This window comes from Carassius carassius, chromosome 14 (assembly GCF_963082965.1).
Source record: "Carassius carassius chromosome 14, fCarCar2.1, whole genome shotgun sequence".
Taxonomy (NCBI): Eukaryota; Metazoa; Chordata; class Actinopteri; order Cypriniformes; family Cyprinidae; genus Carassius; species Carassius carassius.
The window spans coordinates 19,368,215-19,391,290 of NC_081768.1; the positions used below are offsets into that span (position 1 = coordinate 19,368,215).

Consider the following 23,076-nt stretch of genomic DNA (forward strand, 5'->3'; position numbering starts at 1 on the left):
TAAAGCTCTTTCTGATTCTGATTCTGAATAAAACAACAACAACAATAATAATAATAATAACATTATTATTATTTATATTAATAATAATAATAATATAAAAGTAGTATAATTTTAAAATATAATATATGTTGGCTAATTCTGTCAAAACTAGAGTGAGGAAAAAATTGCAGATATTATTGAGATAATTACATGATTATTGATTTTGGTTATTGTTGTTATTGTTGTCTCGATTATTATTAAATTAATACATTTGTATTATTTAAAAAATAATATAATATTAACTAAAATGAACTAAAACAGAGTGGGAAGAGATTTGAGTCTTATACAGTGTCTTATACAACTTGTTTAATTTTCCATAATATTGCACACCCCCTTCCTCCTTTCCTTTTTCTTTCTTTCTTTCTTTCTTTCTTTCTTTCTTTCTTTCTTTCTTTCTTTCTTTCTTTCTTTCTTTCTCTGTTGGTTAACTGTGCTCTGTATACATAGCTCTGTATCCTTTGGTGTATCAGCTTTGCCTGCATGCCATCCATCGATTGCCTTTACTCCACTGCATGACTGCCATTGATCAGAATATAAAGCAGGAAGAAGTGTGCTTCACCACAGGGCTACACGCACAGACACGGACACACCATGATACATATGTACCACACCAGCTGCGGTCAGCCTTTATGCCTGATAGGATGCTGGTTGCTTAACAGATTTTATTGTTCAGATAAATGATGTTGCATAAGAGGAGGGGGTGAAGGAGACTTGGTATCTTTATTGGACAACTCTTGAGGGTGCTACCATCAGTCCTGCATCATGTGTGCTGATATCTGTATCAGGCTCCTGGGTGTGGCTATCATACAGGTAAGGCACAAAATGCATTCATGCATATCTCTGGTAGCAGTGAGAGGATCATTTTACATGGCAGCTAATGCAGTGCTTTTCAGGGGTGTTATTTGAAATGTATACTGTGTGTTTTCTGGTATAACATCCATATAATACTGTGAGGGAAAAATGTTTTCTAAATAAATCTGATTAAATAATTTCTGAATGTAATAATTAGTTGCATGTTAAAATATTATCTTTTTTTTTTATTGTATTCACTTAGTGTTTATTTTTTTGTTTGTTTTAGATTTATTTATTTATTTATGTATTGTATTTTATGTTTTCCTACCTTTAGAAATTGAATAACAATCACAATTCTGATTATGATTTCTGACAGGTATTTATGAACCAACATAGTAATATTATTTAATTTGTAGATAATATTACTATTACAAAATTTACTTAATTAATAAATGCATATTACAGCCCTAAAATTATATATATATACAGGTAGGGCCGGATTAACCATAAGGCAATTGCCCAGGGGCCCAAGACCTCTAAAGGGCCCAGGGAAGCAAGGGCACGAGCAAAATACTGTATCTGGTAATCTCCCGCTTTATATTAAACAAACTGTCAACACGGGCTTTTGCGCTGCACAGAGAGACGCTGCGCTGCCTATGACTTTGAACGTGATTTGAGAGCGGTTGAGAGTCAGTCTCATGCGGAATGACCAATGAAGAGAGGGCCTCAAGTTAAGACCCTCTCCTCATTGGTCAGTCCGCATTAGGTGAGTCAAATGTTACGCCGAGCGGGTTACGTCAGGCGTTGCTACAACAGATAAAAATCTGACTTGGAGAAGCTCAGTGGGAGCGCGAAGCGGAAATTAAAAAAGGAAAAGGACATCAGAAACGCAGAAAATTTTAAGTATATACCTAAAATAGGTCATTTCTTCACTCCTGTTAATGTTGCCGACAGTTCTGTTAAGTCAACTTCCGTCAACGACGAGGACAACTCAGCTAGCCAGGACTTTTCTTCAAGATGCCAAATGAAAGCAAACATGCACTCCCTAATTATTTAGGATTAAAATTGTGTGTTTTGCCAGGTTTTGAAGTATTTATTTTTATCTTTCTATTTTAGCTATTGGACATGAACTTGTTAGTGGCCTTGATTTGGAAGATGGTATACACCAGTTTGCACAGTCAAAGTCCAGAAAAAAGCCATTGTAAGATGTGTTTGCCAAATGAAGGCATTTCAAATTCAAACATGCACTTCCTCATTATTTAGGACTAAAATTGTGTGTTTTGCCAGATTATGTAGCATTTATTTCTGTCTTGTCTTCTTCAGAGAAATTGACAGATTTCTAAATGTTTATGTAGCACTAAAATGTTTAACTGGTTAATTGTGCTGTGATATGTTGTTGTTCTATTTTAAAACAAGTTAAAATGAGCTTAGGATAAAAATGTTTATGAGCAGATAATAGTGGTACTGCATTTTATTTATTTATTTTTTCCTTGAGGTGTCAGCTTTATTAAAATGCTGTATATTGTTGTGGAGGGATAACTGGCAGATTTCAAATTGTTTGTGTTGGACTAATAACTTGATTGCCTTGTTGAATTCTGAGGAGACAGGGTCACCCTGTCAGGGTGTGATTTCTGCTTAAAATGAGCTGAGGACCAAAATGTTTCTTGATGTGTTGTCTGTGGTCTTCTGTTATAGCTATATCAATTCAATACATTTCTATTGGAAATAAATGTTGTTAAATAAACAATGGTTTGAAAGTGGTTGCTTATTTATTCATTTTTGTGAAAATGGAGGATATTTCCCTCCCTCTCAATGTAGTGGGTCAATTTTACCAGATTATACAGATGCTGATGTGTTTTGTTTTCATAGCATTATATGTGAGTGAATGTCTTTGATAGGGGACATAGTAGTGCATTTGTAGTTCTATGAGCATTTAAATATTTGTAAATCAAAATACACCTGATGACAGTTAGAATTTGAAGTATTGAGTATATTTACTTTATATTACAGTAATATATTCTGTATATGACCATATTATGGTGATCCCGGGGTCGTGATGATGGGGCCCTTGAATATTGTTGCCCAGGGTACAACAAAGTGTTAATCTGGCCCTGTATACAGGTATATATAGTATTTTGGATATTTTTCGTATTTTACAGACCTTCTAGCACCCTCTAGTGACCCTTAATGAGCATAATCTGGATATCACAGAATACTTTGTATAATTGTGATGATGAGTGTGTAAGACAATATTAACATTTTTGAATCTTTGACTTTGGGTATCTTTGAGATCTTGGCAGATCTGAGAACAGTTGAGATGTTGCTCTGAGATCTCTTCTGAAATAAATGGAGAATCAAGAGAGATGGTAATAATAATGAAAGAAAAAATTGAACGTGAAGTGATGTGTGGCCAAATATGGTGACCCATACTCAGAATTTGTGCTCTGCATTTAACACATTCAAGTGCACACAAACAGTAATGAACTCACACACACTGTGAACACACACGTGGATGCTCTGGCACCTGGAGAGCAGTTGGGGGTTCGGTGCCTTGCTCAAGGGTCTCACCTCAGTCGTGGTATTGAGAGTGGAGAGACCTACAATCCCTGCCAGCCCTGAGACTCGAATCTGTAACCTTTGGATTACAATTCTGACTCTCTAACCATTAGGCCACGACTCTCTAACTATCATTAGGCCCCTAAAACAACATCAACAACAACAACAATAATAATTAAAGCTGCAAGCAGCATTTATCAGGGTTCAAGCACATTAAGGCCTCTGAGGTGGTCTCGGCCAACCTGGATGTATGGATGATAGTTAAACACATCCAAAATGGAGAACAGGCTAACAGACAGACACACACACTGAAAGTAAATGATTAGACTAATATATTAATACTCTATAAGCATATGCACACACACACACACACAAAGACAAAGACACACATATACATGAACACACATTTTGTTGCAGATATAGGTATTTGAAATAAGTGATAGGTGACAATAAACTTATTGCAAGTCTTATTTTTTTAAGAGTTTAGATGTCATTTTCAGGTTAAACTGTAATCATAATGTGGCAAAATTGTAAAAACTGATATATCTGTATGAACAAAATGGAAAACATTGACTCAATGAGATTTAAAATGTTATAACAGTTAATTTATTAATGTTTTGGCATGAATTCATGAAACCTTTGAACAGTACTGTTTAACTTAGCTGAATGAGCCCATTAGTGGTCTTCCGCTGCCATCTAGTGGTTATAAATTGCATTTACTCGAACAACACTGTTTTTAAACATAACTGTTATAGTGTTATTTTTTTTTGCCCAATCTCTCTTAAATTTTGCATGCTTGTTTAGAATGAAATTATGCATTATTTTACACAGTTTTGATAATTTGTGGGCTTTCTGTTTGTATTAATAGGCCTTTGTGTAACCTGTGACATGTTTTCACCAGGTTTTGTAAAGTTTTCAGTTTTCATCTAGGTTTTATAGGCTTTTGGGTATTTTGGCCACACCCCTTTTCTAAATTACCCTGTCAAAGGTAACCGAAAGACAAATTGTAATTTTTTCTTGATAATTATTGATCTGGGGAGTCCAGAGAAAATTACTGCAGTGGTTTGATTCCAATCGGGCAAAAAACCTAGGACTAGTTCGCAAAAGTAGGTTTTTATCATATTCTTGAATAATTAATTAAAGATTTGATTGACATCTTCGCTCCCTGAGGCAAAGTTGTTCACAAAGAGGAGATCTATCATATGATATTAAGATCTATAGTTTGTGTGAATGTATGAACATGTTCTATAAATTGTGATCATTTTCTATTGAAAATTTGTGTTTTTGAGGCTTTTTCAACTGTTATAATGCCACCTATGGACCGATCTACATTAAACTTTGCATACTTGTTAAGAGTCATTGGTCACATGTTTATTCCAAGTTTCAGAATATTTAGACTTTTTGTTTTGGTTTTATAGGCTTTGGGGTATGTTTGGCCGCACCCCTTTTCTAAATAACCCTTTTAAAGCTAACCAAAGTACAATATTCAACATTTTTTTGATAATTATTGATCTAGAGAGTCCACAGAATATAACTGCAGTGGTTTGGTTCCGATCGGGCAAAAAACCTAGGACTAGTTCGCAAAAGTAAGTTTTTAACATATTTGTGAATAACAATTTAATGATTTGATTGACAGCAATGGTTATTGAGGCAAAGTTGTGCATTATGAGGAGATCTATCAAATGATATGCATATTGTGTTGATATTTTAAAAACCACGTGATTACAGAGCCATAAAACTCATTAGCGCCAACTAGTGGCCGATTTCTTTCAAAATTCTGACAGTCCTTTAGGGCTATGAGTCAAACATGCCCACCGAGTTTCGATCCGATTGACCTCCGTTAACCTTGTCAAATAGGTGCTCAAATTTCTTTGGCCAATGGCGGCCATGTTTTTTGAGATACGCAAATGTCCTCATAGATACTTGTGCCGCTTCTGACAAAGACACGGCATCCCAATTTTCAAGTCGATCAGACCAACAGTTGCCTAGTTATAGCCATTTATGTGTTTTTTTCTGTCTTATAGCGCCCCCTAGTGGCAGAGGTGTGCAATTTTTTTTATTTGACCAAAGTTTTAGCTCCTACAAATGTCTAGCAAGTTTGGTTAAGATATCTCATTTCATTCACGAGTTATAGCCTGTTGCGTACAATTGGTCCTCGACTTTTGAACGTTTTGGCATCCCATTACAACAGTGAGTCGAAATTTCAACTTTTTTTTTTTGATAATTATTGATATTCACAGTCCAGAGAAAACTTCTGCAGTGGTTTGGTTCCAATTGGGTGAAAAACCTAGGACTAGTTCGCAAAAGTAGGTTTTGGACATTGGACAAATTTGCACTGCATGCTTGAACCCCTAATAATAATAATCATCATCATCATCATCTCACCCCCAGGAGAAACATGTGAGAAGCAGTCAGCTTCAGCAGACTGTCTGGGAGAAACATTAAAGATATTAAAAAGATCCCATCTGTGATTTTTCCCTTCCTATGGGAAAATGTGTTTCCATTGCTCTCTGTATTGTTTTCCACTGAATGCCTCTTCTTCTGGTCACATCCATCATTCCTGTCACTTATTCCCTGTGTTTTTCCCTACTGGCCATGCTCTGTACTTGCATCTTGGCGTGGCTGTAGACCAGAACACTGTGCTATGGGGGACTTGGGGGGTGGGTTCGTTGTAAATGTCTGGGCAAAGTAAGAACGTCCTAAACCTATCAGCCAACAGAGAGACCAAAAGCACAGAGTGGCCTGCAGAACTATGTGTTCTGGTGGTCCTCTTTCAGTGACAGGAAATTGCCATTGACCTCTGCATTCAGATGAGAAATGGGGGGAGAGAGACACGTTTTATAGCAAGAAAGCCAGAGAGAGATTGTCAATGTCTGATATTTCCAGCCAACAACAAGTGCTCTGTAATGAGAGAATTCAAATCAAAAAAAGACAAGACCATAGCCATTCACTACATCACGACTTTGATAAAACAAATTACTGAAGCCTCAGCTTGTAAACTGTGATCTGTCTTTGAAAAGATCTATATCAGTGAATTTCTGCTGCTGGACTGCTGAAGCTCCATCAGAGATTTGGCATTTTTGCCAGATATGAGTATTCACAGATAAGCAGCTATTTTGTTGACTTCTCTCATGTCACAAGCTTTTGATGCATTTGTTGACAGAAAGGGAAGATAAAATGGCTCAGCTTTACAACTGGACACTGAAATAGACTACGATATTGGTTTCTTAGAGAATAGTTGTCAAAAGCCCAAAATATTGTAACACAACAGATCACGTGATTATGCTTAATTATTTAAAAATTTAACATTTAAAGGCCCTGACATACCAAGTGCTTGGACTTGAGGCAATGTCTGTCAGCCACTTTAACCATAGCAAGTTTTCTAGCATCAGCTTGGTATGTCAAGGCTCTTAAATGCATGAAAAGGTGATCTTTTATCTGCTTTAAATCATAAACGGATGAAACAAACCCATTCTACAGCCTGATATTTTTATACAACTCTAAATGCAAACATATTGCACTGGTCTGCCAGCTTATGCAATGTTCTGTGCATAGTTTTGTTTCAAAACTGGAGAAAAATATAATACTTTCCAATGTCATTCATTCATTCATGCATGGTCAAATTTTCATAATGAGGTGCTTTTGACACAGGCTTCTTTTTCTTCTTTTTTGTTGTACATGAAAATATGCAGATGTTCAACAGATGAAAGAAACACATACATGTTTGGAAGAACTTGATGGTGAATAAATGATGGCAGAATTTTCAGTCTTGGGTGGACTATCTCTTTAAGCTAACATTTCAGTGAGACACATCAATCATCAGCTAACTCTGGGAGCTTTGTCCGCAGTCCCCTCGGATAGCTCTCTGTATTGCTGTTTCTGAGCTAATCGATTCTCTGTGACCTTCACTGTATGTCAAGCGCCAAGCACTCTGGGGGAATGTCACATCTGAGAGACGGCATCAGTGCTTGGCCCTGGGGAATCCCATCCTTTAACACCCTGCTCCTGCCTCGGCCCACGGAAACAAACTAAGATAGAGGGGATGTCAGGGTCTGAGTAGATCTCCAATCTCTTAGACACTTGGCCCTATCTCACCTCCTGCCAGAGTAGCTGCCTCTGTGAATCCCAGGGAAAGGGCCCAGTAATGATGCTGATGGGCTACTAAGCTGTTATCAATATCATCAGTGTTCTGAGGGATGACTAATGGAGATCTTGTTCACTGCCCAACAAGTTTTTGCTTTGAACACAAAGCACAAGCACTTTGCATTGATTTCGACAGCAGTTTGTCAAAAGGTCTGGCTATGCACTCAGATGCAATTATTGGAAAATGAATGGAGTTTTTATTAAAAACATTTAAAGTTTCATTTATTAAGGTCCTGAGATCCTCCTCTGGCTGTTCTGTCACCTGGCGGCCTAAACGCATGCCAAATTAGCCTCAGAGGACCTGGTGAATATCCTGAAAATTAATGAGTGTGAATATGATATCTTCCACAGCTGATACTCAAACAACGTTATTAGTGACTGGCAAAAAAAAAATCATGCAAAATGAATGTTCATTTTTGTTAATTAATTATTTATTTGTATATTACAGTTACAGTATATGAAAAATTCCATTAATCATGCTCTTTGACCCACACTTAAATTTCATAAGCAATTCAAGCTTTAATGTTGAAGATTTTTCCAACTCTGCAGTCATTATGTACAAATAGGGGCTTTTCTTACCAAATATAGATATGTAATTAATTTGTGTAATTGATCATGACAACTCATAATTCATTTGACAAATACAAGGGTAGTTTGAATGTGCAAAGAAACAAGGCAAGTCGATTTAGTTTGTTTAGCATTTTTCAAATAAATTTTGTTTCTAAGCAGCTTTACAGAAAATTATGAGGTTAGTAGTATCTTAATATCTTCAGGCTTTATAATCACATTTAGCAGATATTGCTATAATATTGCTTACATGAGTCCACTGTATGTATGCGGATTAAGCTGAATCTACTGTATATCCAACTTGATATACCTGTATAGATCTGTGCAATAATGTAGCTTACACTTTGCAACATTAGTAAAAATCACATAGCCGAGATTTGAAATTGCTTTAGGTGAATGTATTGTATGCAGATAAAGTAGTACAGTATATATATATATATATATATATATATATATATATATATATATATAAAGGAATCATGTGTCAGTCAGTAATAGAATCATATCATAATCATAAATGGACTGCATTTATATAGCGCTTTCAAAAGACCCATGGCCATACACAATTTTAAATATATCACTGGCTAATATTAAACAATCAAGCAGCTGGCATTTGCTATTCGGTATATATAAGTGCCTTTACATGAGTTTTCTGTTGGTAGGTAAAGTTGGATATATTTGTAGTTGTAGGCTGAAGTAATGAATTTGTTATATGGTTATATTGAGAATTATGTTTGGTTCAAATGTCAATCGTGCCCACCATTAAGCAGTTTAGTTGAAAATGATTGAATAATACTTCTAGCACATTCTTTCCATTTAGAACACAATTTAATTGAAATGTATTATTACTGTGTGGTCGGTCTTGTTTGTTCGTTGTACAAGGTGACCTTCATTCACTCAACTGGACAGTATCTTTCTCCACTAACTTTATGGTCTGCTTTAATGGCTATCATTCAAAGGGTCTTTATTTCCGGTGTGTTCAAAAGGTTGTCGTCAGTCAAAGTCTCTCAGGCATATAATTAGTTCTGTTTACAGATTCTCAGTAGGTAAGTTTGCACATGACTGTAAATGCAAGGTTACCTTATCAAATTGGCTTTAGCAAAGTGAACTTGGCGTCATTAATCACAATGAAGTCTTTTTCCCAAATGGTAGACTCCTGTATTAATTCTAAGTAGCCAGGGAGAGTGATTACTTCATTGAACCTCATTCATCATCCGTCAGTAATGGATCAGGAGCAAAACAAATTCATGCACACTGTACAACAAGTAATAACAAGCTATATTCAGCAGAGTAGTACGAAGACATTTGGTTGCTTGTTCCACAAAGTTATTGATGGTGTCTCTTGTATTATCTGGTAGTTATGTGGTGATCTTTGATGTTGCTTTAAAGTGTTCTCTTATTTCTTTTTGGTAGCCAATTGAGGAGATGTCTTGAATTATAAAGTACAGTAGAAGGTGAAATGTTGAAAGCTATTTATTTTAATGGTGATACTCTACCAAAAGACTTCAGAGCTCTTGTACTTCTTGGCAGTGCTTAAAATGTTGTAATCCATACAAAAAGTGGGTAGATTGTGTGCTAAAATACTGAAAAACATACAGTAAATACAATATAAGGCTGATGATACACAGGGCAACTTTTTGAGCAATTTTTCTGGGCAACTTTTTTGAGCAATGTTGCTTAGGCACTTTCCCACTGAGAATGGGTAGCAAATTTCTATCTGGATACTTTAAATCAGTCATAGGCCCTGTGTCTTACCTAGTTGCCTGTTGATGCCAACATTAACCAAAGTTGCCCAACAATATTGTTAAAAGTTGCCCCATGTATCATCAGCCTAAATGTAATTGAGGAATTTGTATGTTATGATCTAGTTAAATGATGACAGAATTTTAATTTTTGGGTGAATTATCCCTTTACTCACCTTCATGCCATTCCTCACCTGTATGACTTGAATTATTTATTTAATGTAGCATTATAAAATATATTTCAACTGTTGTTTCAACTGTTTTTGTCAGCATGAAAGTCAGTGGGGTCCAAAAAAACATTCAACTTTCAATTTTATGGCCAAATAAAAAAATAAAAAAATAGAAAAGAAGTTTTTTGGTCAACTTTATCTGCAAATATGTGGCATTATCCCCTGTATTATGACTATTGGTCATCTTCTTGGTCTCTCTGACTCACTAACCTAACTTTTTGCTCACCTGGCTGACATATTTTTCCTCTTAATCTGTTGCATGGCATAATTTTTCTCCTCTTTTCTTCTTTATCCTTCAGCATCACCAACTCTACCGCCTTTGAAATCTGAGCATTTCAAGCCATGTCAGGAGAAAGACCTGGCCTATTGCCTGAATGACGGGGAGTGCTTTGTCATCGAGACCCTGAGCGGCCCACACAAACACTGCAGGTATGACAGCACTTCCTGTTTCTGCGATGGAGGGAAAGGGTCGTCCTAGTGTTCGCTCAAGAAATAAATGCAATCACTATGGATGGGAGGCTCAGCGGTTTCAGTCTGATGACAATTCCAGAATGATCCTTCTGGAACAATCTGCCAGTAAATCTCACTCTCTCTCTCATTTTGTCTTCACCTCCCTCCCCCCTCTCTCTCTCTCTTCTCTTCCACCTCCTTTTTCCTACTCGTGTCTCATTGCCCTCCTCTCTGGGACTCTCGCTGTTGCATGAAGCTCTTAGTCATGCTAACGATGACAGCTTTGTCATAGCCTGAGAGCTTTCTAAGGTCCCTTCTCTGCTAATTAAAAGTGGCACTTTGCAGAAGTTCATTAGAGGCTTGTTTCGGCTCTATGGGCTTTTTTTTTCAAGGTTGAAAATAGGATTCATAAAATGGAGGCAGAGAATTTCTGACACTGATGTGATCACCTTTTGTACGAAGCGTGAGCACCATTTCAAATAACATTTCCTGAATGTGAGGGTTCACTGCTGTAGGTTTTGCATGAGCGGTCATTTCCTCATTTGCCTAATGGAACACAGAGACATTGCATGTTTGAAACTGAAGAGCCAAGAAAGAGCAGAAGCCAAGTGTCCTCATTTTAATCAATGGTAATTGGTGGTGTTGTTTTAGGTGGCCCATTTATTTGACTGAAGCTTAGCTAGTTCAAATGCTCTGTCTCTGATTAATTCCCTGAACACTATTCCCTCTCAACTTAAAGCCAAGGACATCAATGCATCTGTCTGTTCCTCAAAGCAAGGTGGTGACAGTCTCAAAGGATCAATTCACTGGAGAGGGTGGATTCTATAGAAAGATAATGCTATTAAATCTATTGGCATGGCAGGGCTTTTCAGAGCATTTTTAATCATCTACTGTAAATAAAGCAATTTGTGCTGAATTCCACTAAAGTGTGCTTTTATTCTAACAGAAAGCGATATGCACTGATTTGATATGTTTGGAGTCTATATGAACTGTATTAATACTTTAGATGTGTTTTGAGACCCCTGCTATTCAGGATGTTATATACTGCTGCTTCCTCCAGACAGACCTTGATCTTTTTTTTTTCTCCAGTGAATGCATCTAGTTCACCCGAAGTCTTATTTTTGTATTAATAGATTTAATGGTGTTTTGTAAGTGTGGCCTAATTTTTTCTAGATGTAATGATTGACTAATGGCTCATGTGCCATTATGAAGTCATTGTATCTAAATAAAAAGCCTGGCTGCTTGTATCTGACTGCCCTTTTTGAGTCTAGCACAGTCTGACAGTGTAGTTTTTGTATTAAAATTAGATATGCAGGGCTGCATCAAGAAGTCAACTTTCTATAACCCATTGAACATTTACATTAGATGGTTATGTGCTGCTTTTTACGTCTACTGGCTCTTATTCAACACAAAGCATTATGCTTGAACTGTGCAACCAGTCACTTTCTCAATAAGCTTATGTTTGCTCTCACCAATTTGCTGAAGTGCTATCACTGTAAGGGTACCATTGTGTTCAAAGATCTAAAAGCTATGCTAAGTACCATGTACAGACAGTGTCCTCCAAACATGTATGAGTCTATGATGCATCTGCTACCATGGCATACAGACATGGTCCAAAATTAACATCTTCCAAGCACTGAATTGTAGATATATATATATATATATATATATATATATATATATATATATATATATATATATATATATATATATATATATATAGTTTAGCAGACATATGGAGAGAGAGAGGGAGAGTCAAAACTGTGTTAAAATAGGCAAAACATGGCAACCGGTAGATGCTGCTCACTACGAGGATAACAAATGATTAAAATAACTCTGCTTGCACATCTATAAGAAATAGGCATGACAGGTAGAGAATCCTGTTTTCTTGGCTGTTCCAAGTTAAACAATCCCTTTGTGTGTGTTGACCTAGATTCACAGAACATGTGGATTTTTAGTTGTGCTGCCTCATCTGGTCTATAGACCTATATACACAGGAACAGGAGAGTGTAAAGGCTTACATCAATGTAATTACATACATTTTGGACAGTTGTGCATTATAACCCAGCCATGTGTTTTAGCAGTTGTTGGAACAACTCATGACTCAAGCTGACAAATTTAAACTATAAACACCATATGGGGTACTCAAAGTGTTGAAAGTTCATTATGGCCCATTAAAAGTTAATATATCACAATACTGTTAAGGATTATTAATAACATTATAGGCCTTAAAAAAGAGACAATGAATATATATATATATACACACACACACACACACACAACCTGCCCAGATCTGTTGGAAGTATGAATTCAACACAACCTAAAATTTTTTAATAAAATTTTAGATTATTTATTATTATTATTTTGTTTCATTTTTTATCATATATGTCATTCACTTCACATCCAGTAATATATCAATTTTGAGATTTCATTTCAGATATCTAAAGTTTAGGACTCCTGTAGCTTTATTATTATAATTTTTTTCAGCCATTATTCAACTGCTGCTGATGTTTAAAAAAAGAAGCCTTAATTGTCAGTAGTTTGTGAATATGAAATAATTGTTCACACGTACAGTACATTTTGGTGGGGTTACAGGAGTCCTGTAATCATGTGTCTGTCAGTCTATCCTTAAAATTTTTCAGAAATGGAACAGGTTGTTTTTGCATCTTTGTTTCAATAAATGATCTTTTTTCACTGTAGACAAAGCTTTGAGTTCTCAAATTTACAGCATGTTTTCATAGTGAAAGAGAAAAAGAAGCATGAATAAAAGAACAATGGAAGGTGTGAAATGAAAGAAATGAAAGGAAATCTTTGAATCAGCCGAGCTGGCACTGCCAAAGCCTAAGTAAGTCACTACTCGCTTATCCTATCCTGGAGGTCGGCATTGGATTTCTCCTCGGCTGCTGGGTATTTGACTCTTGTTAGCGTTGAGACGATAAGCCTCTACTGCCACAGCAGCACTGCAACAATCCCACCTGTCAGTGTGCCGCCACATGGGGCCGAAACACGAGTTGAGACCTCACGAAGCCCCCTGCCAATACCACTGCAGCCGAAGGGCCATGTGTACACTGCTAAAGGCCTCTGGTCTGAGAGGACTATTGAGAGGGAGCGAGATCGTGAGATTAATTTCAATGGGCTGTGATGTTGTAAGGTTTTAAATTGGATGTGAATTTTGTAGTTACAGTTTATAGCCTGAAGCTATGATGCAAATATAGGGAGCATTTGCAATGGGTTTTGTCAGGGGAGGGATTATGAATGCATGCAAAGCAGATTTATTGTCAAATATGCGTACAAACATTGTCTCATGAAAAAGCAGAGAGAGAGAGAAACAGAAATGGATGTATTATTGAGTATTCTTGTGATACTGATTTTATTGTTAAAACATCACAACTCATCATATGAAACAAAATGCCTGCTGCTGAAAGTCTAGAATCAATGAGAGGAAAATTCACAAAGATGGAAGCCATTTTCGTGTCTCTATCTTCCAATTTGCAATTCATTGATCCAGAACAGTGAGAGTTGGCACTCCCCAGACATTATAAAAGGCTTTTCTCTAGTCTTTGGTCCAGTTCACAGACAAGTGGCCTATTCTGTTATTTTAAATGACATTTTAAATGGAGGGACAATATATGTAAAATATTGTTTATATACTATATATATATATATATATATATATATATATATATATATATATATATATATTAAAAATTAATTCAGAAAGGACAGTATATACATTCATAATGTTACAAAGGATTCATTTTTTAAATAAATGCTGTTCTTTGATCTGTAAAAATCCTGAAAAAAAAATACAAAAATACAGTTTCCCACCAAAATATACATCAGCACCACTGTTTTTACATTGATAATGATAAGAAATGTTTTTTTTTTAAAGCACCATGACATTTAATCTAATTACATGTACTTTATTTTTGGGATCTGATTACGTAATCCAGATTACATGTAATCAGTTGTGATGACTTTGTAAATTTGTGAATTTGTAATGTAATTTGAATGAACGTAATTTAAAAAAGAGAGATTAGCATTAAGCACTAAACACTGAAAAGTTTTGTGAACATACTTTCCAAGAACCCAGCTAGCAGCAATGGGGATCCTGTTAGTCAGTGCTTGAGGCGCAGAGCCTCAAAAGGACACCTATTCTAGTAGCTTTGCATGCCTCTGACACAAACATTATAAAGATTAGACTTTCCTTCTGGCTGCTGTGTTGCTAATGTACTACAGCAACCGCTGTTGCCTTGAGAGTTGAAGGTAGACTGCGGTTACACACTGAACTAGCCATTTAGAAGAAAAAAAAATTGTAGCCCTGTAACCACAGTAAATGTTTTTTATGTGTTTTCCTCTGATTTGCCGCCTTTTCACCACACATGCTACACTCTTTGATACACATAAGGTTTGCCTATGAAGACTCTGACACTATGGATGAGCCAAGATGTTTCTGTGCCAAATCTGAGGCATAGAAAAGCCCTCCTCTTATCAGGCCCAAAATGACCCTCCCATGCTGAACGAACCACAACAGTAGGTTCCCATGTGATGGTCATCCACCCATGTTATGGAATAAGATAGCAATGATGTGATATCGGACAAGGTAAAACTAATAACTGTGTGTAGAGAAAATAATTTCTTTCACGCTGCTTCAGAGCACCTCATCCATGAGAAGCTATCCTGAGACTCAATGCTCTGCAGGTCAGATTAGAGAGATGGAGAGGAGAAGAGAGTGTTAGAGAGCTCTGCTGTGAAGTGCAAATGAAAGTAAAATGAATCTGAATTAGTTTCTAGCACATTTTAATGCCAATGTTATTTTCCAGAACTGGATAAAGGTTTGGTGAATCTGAACAAGCGGTGATCTCCTATTATAAAACGGATTGTTCTGCAGTTCCAGCTTTATTTTATCACTCAAGTTATAGTCACAGCTATATATATATAGTCACACTTGACACTTAATTTGATTCATTAAAATGTTTTTAAATGAAAACGTATTTAGTATTTTGATATATTTATTATTCAAGTTTTTAATCAAACATTTAATTTAATTAATTTAAAAATCTTAATTAAAAAAAAAAGTATTTTTACAACTTTTTTTGCCATTCGCTAGATTAATTAAAAACAATTGTGAATAATTAAGGTACAAATATTTCATTTAGTTAATTATCAGGCACTCATAAAAGTTATAATTTAAAAAAAGTTGTATTACATAAAATGACTTATAAATTGCTGGTTAAAATATTTTGTAGTATAGCATAGTAAAGAGCACAGAGACACATAGTAAAGAGTGCTTAGAGAAGAGAAAACAACAGAAGACAGTGAGATAGTGAGAGAATATATAGGAAAAGAAAATTGTGAGAAGGATTTGAGTTAAGACATGGGTGTCTGCAAGTGATATGGTGGAGAAAAAATGGAGATGTGGGATGGTTTGAAAGAAGATGTGCAGAATGATAGGAGTGGATAAGAGATATTTTGCAAGGATACAAAAGAAGGAAACAAGTAGTGAAAAGAGGTTTGGATGGCAGAGGAGCACTCTGTTTTTAGAGGGCTCATTTTTTGCTCTTGCAGGTGAGAATCTTCTTAACGAGGTTGAAACTGTTGGAAATTAAAGGCACTTGTAATTTCAATCACTCGTGCAGCAGGCCGCATGCACACACACTTGAATCAGAATGTAAATTCTGTTTCAAAATTCATTTCAAGCACTTGTCGCATGTCAAACCACAGCTTTACTCAACCAAAACAACAACAAAAATATCATTAATTTTCAGCATCAAATGGAAATTCATGAGGATTTGTAAAGGGGAAACTCTAAAGCCTAAATGAAATGATTTTTTTCTCTCTTTTTCATTTACTCTGCTACAGATGCATTACCTTCACCAGCAGTCAGTCAATCAGCTTATTATTCTATACCGTATGTGGGGTTTAGATATTTCAGTTGCCCCCATAAACTCTATTTCAGAGTTAACAGCCAACACTTATCATGATAAATGTTAGAGACTTTTGTAGCTCTGATGTGAAGTGCAATCTACTTTCTGCTGGTGGATAAATCATTCAGTTTTCTTATGCATGTATGTTTCATTCAACCAATGACAGTGGAAAGAGAAAGCAGAGAATAAGAGAAACATATTATGTACTCAACCTTTGTTCACTTTGTCTCCCAAAGTGATGGCTCATTCCACAAGCATGCTAGTAATCCAAGCACACCCTTAGGGCTCTGCCTTGTATATACTGCATCCTAATGATTCTTATTTTTTAATGGTGTCTTTTTTATAAACAGCATGAATGCAGTCTAGTAATTGGTATTAACTATAACTTAAATAATAGTACTAAACATACACAAAATGTTGTTACATATTTCATTGTTATTATTATTATTATTTTCATGAAAACTGGCAAAGTAATTAATCTTGTCACATGTACAACCCGTTTGAACCAACTCATTAGAATAATTTGTTCAGGAATGGAATAAAACTGGTTGTGCTGTATCTTGCTGCATGTTTAAATAGAATTTCCATTTTTAGGAATCAAATTATACTGGTTGTGCAGTCTGTTCATGATTCATTAAAAAAAAAAAATTAGAATCATTAATTAAGGAAATTATACTGTTTTTTTTTATTCACTAAAAATAATAAACTTATTCATTCAATGATTCAAATCATTCATTCAGGAATGGAATTATATGGTTGTGAAGTCTGTTTGTGATTTGTTAAAAATTACTTATGAGAATCATTTTTTCAGGAATCAGATTATACTGGTCTTACAGTATGAAACACACACACAAAAAAATAGAATCATATGAGCAGGGGTTTCATTACACTGGTTGTGCAGAATGTTTTTGATTTATTAAAAAGAAACACTTTATAAAAGTTATTCATTTAGGAGTTGGGATTCACCGGTTGCACTGTGTGTTTATGATTTACTATGGTATACTACTAAGTAAAACAATAAATACATTCATCATCATTACCATCATAATTATTCGTTCAAGAATCAATTTAATAGATTTTTTCGATTTCCTAAAAAGCACAAGGTCATAAGAGTCGCTGATTGCACTGTATCTGTTTGATTCACTAACAAGAACTGACTCATTAGAATGATTTCTTTGTGAGTCGGTACAAACTGGCTGTGCTTGTCTGTTTTGTGCTATAGATTTTTTGAGTATTGCAGCACAACTGGAGAAGTATTGGAATGGTTAACAGAACTGAACATTCTCAGTTCTCTACCTTAAGTGTGCTGTTTCTATAGTGTGTTTTGATGCATTTCTAAATATTTTCTGAACTCTTACTCCCTCACAGCGAGCCAAAGAGCTGTGGTGGGATCTTTTGATCGTAACCAGCCCTTCTCTAAAGCCCACTTTAGTGAATAATTCTCCCTGATTAAGTGATGATTAGGATCACTCTGTTAATCTAGCCCCGCTCTCGCCCAAGGCAAGAGTTCAGTCAGAATGCAATTTCCTTACCTCTTGAAGTTTCAATTGATTTTTGTTGACTCCATTGTTATTTCTAATTAATATGGTTTAACAAGATAATTGTGCAACTGTATTAGCTAGCTTTACCTGATTAATAGCAGGGAATTTCCAATTAACACGCTTGCAACCGGTACAATTCAAAGTGCAGTTCCTTTTTCCGGCTATAAAGAGCAGGTCAATTGTGCAGATTTTGTGTGCCTTTCACTGTCCTTCATATTGTGTGTGTGTCGGAAGCCAATAATAAACAGTAAAGCCCCGACTGACTATCAATTTGTTTAGAAATAGCATGCACAAAAACATCTGATGAATAGGATCTGCTGAGGACCACGTCTTTCAAATGCACAGAATAGTGTATCTTGCAGTTCCTGCAGGTTTCCCTTAGTGAATATATGTCATTTGGGGCGTCTCTATATAAATAAGAGACGCTATATAAAAAAGAATGTGTAATGGAAATATATTAAATAGCATAAATGATTTTTCATGTCTGGAAGTCTTTGCCAAAACAACTGTGTGCATAATAATTTAACTGGTTTATTCTAACATGTATTGAGCAACAAAAAAGAGCCGTTGGATTGAAAAATATGTAAATGTATCCAATACTGTCAAACTGTTGACATGCATTGCACACACACACACACACACACACACATTATAGATCACAAAACTGGATAGATTGTTGTAAAACTGCTTAACTTAATAAAAATACAGAAAATTAGCTATCTCCTTACATATTCTCAAACTGTCTGGTTACCTCTTATTCTTGTTATGAATTTCTTTTTCACGGATTTGACAGACCTGGTTGTACATCAGTGGTCAACGGTGGTTAGGAGAGTTTGTGGTTTGAAGTTTAGAATTTGTTTTGGTATAAATAATTAGTTAATTGGTTTAAAAGTATAAATCATTTTCACTGCAATTTCTTCAGACAAGCCTCCTGAAACCAGATTGACTTGAGCTATTGACTATTCACCCAGTATGGAAAATGTGATATGAAACTCTCTGGACATCTGGTATTTAAATTACAAGGAAACATTTCAGTTTGGGTGTTTCCACCCTGTTTGCACAATATTTCTTAGTAAATAACCCACAATACATCTAGACGAGTGTATGCAATTTGTTGCACAAACAACATCTAGAAGTCTTAAGTGTAATGTCTGATCACTTACCTATACATTTACAGATCCACACTCACATCCACACACATTTACTGTAATAACACCACTCACATTCGGTGAAACTTGACAGCTGGCACATTGGGTTTGTTTACCTTCCAGTCTTACTGCTGTCTGCTTTTACTGACAGGCCAAGAGAGAAAATGAGAGGAGATGGGAAGGCGCATTACACACAAATAACATGAGAAACCTCTTTGCTAATGTGCAAACAAAGTAACATAACCCCAAAGCTGCTGGTGTATATGAGGGTGAGAGAAATACAGTTTCTAAGCAAGGAATCCCTTTCAAGTCAAGAAGTTTGATATGGTAATTGAATGCAAATTAATGCAAATGAACCCTTATTCCCCCCAAATTCTTATTTCATTTGTGTGGAAGCATGCAAAAGCACAGTGATTTTCTTCTATAAATAACTAAACCAGATCAAATGAAAAGATAATTAAAAAAATAAAAAGGTCTGGGCAGCCTTCCATTGCCCACCCAAAAAAATACCCTTCAAACCTTGAAAAATGTTATTTGCTATTAAGAAATGTAGACGAGACAGTCTCCAGCAATACATAAATGCAAAAGTAAAGGTAAAATTAAAATAATAATAATAAGAAGAAGAATTTAAAAAAGATGAGAAGTAGAGGAGTAATGCCAGATTTAATGTAGGGCTGCAGTGTTTTGCATGGCTAACCCCAGGCCAAATACAGTGATGAATGTATTCATTTGAGCTATTACTATTAAATTTGTATGTCACTGAAAGGTTAGCCTTGTCTGTGTCTGCTTGCATCTATCTATCAATCTATTTTAAGTTCAGCGCTGAATGATATTGATTCTTTTGGAGTCTAGAGGGCATTCGGCATTCGGCATACCTATCCTGTCCTCTTATCTGGGAAGTTTTATTCATCTTTTTCCTGCACCATATAGATCTGTCAGTGTGTGTCTCACTTTGATGATGTTATTGTTATTCTGTGTCTTACTGACAACCAGCTGCCTGCTAGATGTTTTGTTTTGTGCTATTCTCCAGCTGCAATGTATTTGTTTTCTCTTGTAAATTCAAATTAGTGGTGTTTACTGTCATTTCCTTTGTAAAAAAAAAAAATGGAGTATAAAATTCTAATTATAAAATTAAGTCACTCATGTACTATTTAGGTATTAAAGTATACCTTTAAGGTAATATGCATCATTTCAGCATAAATAAAGTACAAATGTGCCATTTTTCTTTCTGAGATTATGAATAAACGTAAGGGGATCAACATGTTATCAAAGGTTTTAAAACTTCTACATCCCACTGGGCTGTTTACCATTATACCACAGCTCTGACATTTTCTTTTTCAGCTTTTTACATTTCTGTTTTTATATTTTTCTATCCATCTCTGCCTTTGCTTGAAAGCTCTTCTGCTCTCAGCATTCTGATATGAACTGTAAAGTTGCTTCCCCTTAGCTGTAAAATAAACACTTGCTGTTCTTAATAGCCTGGAGACATCACATCACATTTAAGTATTCTGGGTTTATAGATATTTTGCTTTAGTAACGCTTCAACCTGTCAACCGTTAAATATTTACAGTTTAAAAGTTTTGAAAATCCCCTATGCAGATGTTTGCCTCTCAACACCCTCTCGCATCATGTCAACATCTCTTAGCGATTCAGTGAGCTGTTGCCAAGGTACCTTGCATCAGAGATGTTTGTTTATTCACTCGTTTTATTCTGAACCCATTATTTAGCTTGTTGAGAAAAAGTGTATAGACAGACACACACTCGTACTCATACAGACACACTCAGACACACTTCGTCTCCGAGGGGAGTTTATAGTGACACTTTGCAAGGTCTTCAGGTTTTAACAAAATCTTTCTAAAAATTTTGGACAACTTTACGCATGATCTTCAACAGTAATGCATCGGCATTGGAATTTAAAAAGGGGTTCTCAATACAATCGCTGAATATACTAAATTTGCAGTGAGACTGTAAACAGGATGTGAAATTGCAATTCTAATTTGAATATAAGGGAGTACAAATTGAGGTTCAAATGAATTCAATCATTTTTAAAAACTGTGGATGTTTACTTAGCCTTTTTTATTATGTTTAAACAGCTTCGAAGACAATATTTCAATACATTTCAGAAGCAGTCATTTTCTGCCTTAGATTCTTAAATACAATAAGCTTCAAATCTTTAAAAATACTGTTCATAATGAATTTCCTTTCAGTACAGTGTCCTACAGCATTATCACTGTTAGTGATAATATGTTTTCATATTTCATGTGCCTGAGTACTATAGTAGTCTAGTCTTAAACATACTTCATGAATGGATAAGCGACATAATGAAAGGCTTGACCTTTGAGCCATTATATGAAGTGCACAAAGAATGCCGTTGCATTGCAAAAACAGCAGCAACTACATTATTGAATGCATATGTATTCAAAGGACTTAGATAAGGAGAACTTGTATGGAATGGAAGCAACTTCACCTGACTCTTAATTGGATGAAGCCCTTTAAAAGCCAAATAAATCATATTTCTATTATCCTCGTGACACTAAGTGTTGATAAGAGCACTGCCCTTTGCAAATCAGCAAGCTCTAGTTCTCTATGCCTATTGCACTTAATAATGGAGCATCAGTGTGAGACAATCTCAGCTGAGTACCCAGACTGCATGCAATATGCAGGACAATTTGGCGTATCTGGAATGTTCATGAGAGGAAATGAAAGACTACTTGAGGAATTTCCACAACTAAAATCTCATTGTGATTGCATATATTTTCAGCATACTACCCTGGCCTTATCAGTGAGAGTATAGCACAATAGCCCACAATAGTGTGGATGTGTTACAGCTTCCTATATTTTGAAATCACTTTTTACTTCTCAGAGGATTGGAATTGGAAGTAGTTGTGTGCGATTATTGAAACCTTCAACTCAAATGCAGTCAGAACCATGATCAAACATCAGCTAAATTGGAGCTGGCAAACACCAATGCTGAAGCATAATATCTTTATATAGGGACATGAGTGCAATTGTGTCATTCTTTTTCATTTTATTCTAGAGAGACATCTGCTTTATTGCACACTGAGGAGCTTTTGATGTAGTCTGGGATCTTTTCTGTCTTAACTCAAACCCGGGAATTCATTGCTCGTGAGTAATGGCAAGCATGTCACGCCGCTAGCCTTGGCATCCATCACTGAACCACACCACAAAACCTCTCTATTCACGAACACGACAGGACTTCAAGCGTATTCATGGGTCTTATTCACAGAACCTCTCTGTTCCATTCCAACACCAACTGTATTCATCTAACTTTAATGCTTTCTTCTGTTTTCCAAAGCTATAGGATTTAAATCTCTTATTTCTGTTACAATTAAATTGAACTGTTGCCATGACGATAGAAAGACTGCAAAAGGGAATAAAAAATAAAAAATAAACACAGGGAGCAAGGGGCTAAAAGGCTTATGATTACTATATATATTAATTTTTATTTTGAGATTAAATTATTAGCATGATAATTTGAGGGAAATATACATTATTATATTATAAATAATAAACAAATATAAATGTTATTACCTAATATATATATACATCATTTGATTACAGACTTATTTTAATATGTATACCGTATATTCAGTAGGTATGTGTGTGTGTGTGTGTGTGTGTGTGTGTGTGTGTGTGTGTGTGTGTGTGCACGAGATATATATATATTCTTGTATTTTATATTATGTAATATATTAACATATACATGCATGTGTTGCATATATATATATATATAGTTATTACATTAACAATTTTTTTTTATTTTGGATGGGCGTACAGTATACGCACATTATGTAAACAAAATATATTCAGCATACTTGTTTTGTTTTTAGATTTCATTTTGTATTTGCATATTTGGGCTTGGATTTTGTTTCGTTTTTTGTTTTAAATGCTATTCTGACTAGTCTGCTCGACTAACAATA

General features: G+C 35.4%; 1 protein-coding gene across 1 annotated transcript in view; it reads left to right on the plus strand.

The window, feature by feature from the left end:
* LOC132157249 (pro-neuregulin-3, membrane-bound isoform) overlaps positions 1–23,076 on the plus strand; it is a 304,223-nt gene that overhangs the window by 186,553 nt on the left and 94,594 nt on the right. The window contains exon 2 of the mRNA XM_059566502.1: positions 10,369–10,498. Coding sequence (XP_059422485.1) covers positions 10,369–10,498 — 130 coding nt within the window. The remainder of the gene's footprint in view (positions 1–10,368; positions 10,499–23,076) is intronic.